Raw genomic sequence first — 1,706 nt, forward strand, 5'->3', positions numbered from 1 at the left:
CCTCAAGTTCAGAATTTATTTCATTTTCTGCATTATACACCATGGATTAGTTATTGATTTTATTATTATATTTCTGATTAATTTAATTAATTTTTTTCTTTCTCAGTGTTTTTGAGGCATTTGGTAAGATCAAGAAAGTTGAGCTAGCCCCAGACACGGCCCCAGGGAAGCACAGGGGGTGGGGCTTCATTGATTACGAGAATCATAAAAGTGCAGCTGATGGCATCTCATCAATGAACCTGTTTGATCTGGGGGGACAGTTCCTGAGGGTGGGACAGGGAAGCCCCTAGTAATTAGTATGATAATTAGCTAGTAAAAAGTAGATTTAGTTAATGTAATGGGTACTTCAATGTAATAGCTATATCAGACTCAGTAAAAAGTGCCTTTAATTATGAATTTATAATCATTTATTTATTTATTTAATATAATAATAGTAAAGGTTGCTTATAAATAACTGGCCTTGGTTGCTAATACATTGTAGTTGTAATAAGTTAGTAGACAATATGTACATGTATTTTAATTATTTTGTAATTCTAATCTAACCTTTTCAATTCTTTTTTTTTTTTTTTGTTGTGTAGGTGTTGACCCCTCCCCTTCCTCTCTTCCCTCCTAATGCTGCTCCAGTCCTCCCTAGTCTCCTAACCTCAGCTGCTCTGGGCTACTCCTCAAGTCAAAATAAAGACCCTAACCTTTGTATTGTGGACGGTAAGAGAAAGAGAGAGAGGGAAAGGATTACTTTGTATGTACATGTATACGTGATAACAATGGGGAATTGTCACCTGTGCATTTTGAATGAAAATTGATCAAAGACACTGTACTGTAGTACAGGGACTTTGGTCTGATTTTGGAGCAACTTCGAAATTTTGTAAAAAAATTCAAATTTGATCGGAATCAGCTCAAACTTTCTACACAGCATGAAAATATGTGTATGTATCAGGAAAATTTTTTTAAATGGAGAATTCTCTACTTTTCATTTTTGACGAAATTTGACCAAAATCCCTGTACTATAGTACAGGGACTTTGACCCGATTTTGGAGCAACTTTAAAAATTCATAAGAAATATAAATTTGATCAGAATCAGCTCAAACTTTCTACGCAACATAAAAACATTTATATGTATCAGGAAAAATTATAAAAAGGGAGAATTCTCTACTTTTCGTTTTTGGCGAAATTTGACCAAAATCCCTGTACTATAGTACAGGGACTTTGGCCCAATTTTGGAGCAACTTTTAAAATTCATAAAAAATCCAAACTTGATTGGAATCAGTTCAAACTTTGTACTTAACATAAGAACATGTATACGCATCAGAAAAAAAAATATAAAAATAAAGAAATCTCTTGTTGCCATTTTTGACAAAATTTTGCCAAAGACACTGTACTATAGTACATGCCCAAATTTTGTATTAACTAGCTCCTCCCAATTATCAATCCACAGGTGATGACAATGGTAACAAGAAGTCCATGGTCTCCATATTAGGGAGCAGTGCTAGGATGATGATTATGCAGAAATTGTCGAGAAAATCAGAGGTAAAGGAGGTGTGGTGGTTAAAATGCCATTGATTCATCAAATCAAGACATTATCATTTGTACATATTGTATTTGTTGGTGGGTATTTTTAGTAACGTGTTATATCGTTTTGTATCTATTTTTAGCAACAAAGTACATACATGTATGCATGTACATGTACACTAAATTATTATTATTAT

General features: G+C 33.4%; 1 protein-coding gene across 1 annotated transcript in view; it reads left to right on the top strand.

The window, feature by feature from the left end:
• The window catches only part of LOC109589441 (serine/threonine-protein kinase CTR1-like), a 3,111-nt gene extending 2,821 nt beyond the window's left edge, over nt 1-290 (top strand). The window contains exon 2 of the mRNA XM_020005527.1: nt 117-290. Within this exon, the coding sequence (XP_019861086.1) occupies nt 117-290 (174 nt within the window). The remainder of the gene's footprint in view (nt 1-116) is intronic.
• Nucleotides 291-1,706: the final 1,416 nt, after the last annotated feature.

The sequence above is a fragment of the Amphimedon queenslandica genome, unplaced genomic scaffold (genome assembly GCF_000090795.2).
Source record: "Amphimedon queenslandica unplaced genomic scaffold, v1.1 AMPQUscaffold_11317, whole genome shotgun sequence".
NCBI classification, from domain to species: Eukaryota; Metazoa; Porifera; class Demospongiae; order Haplosclerida; family Niphatidae; genus Amphimedon; species Amphimedon queenslandica.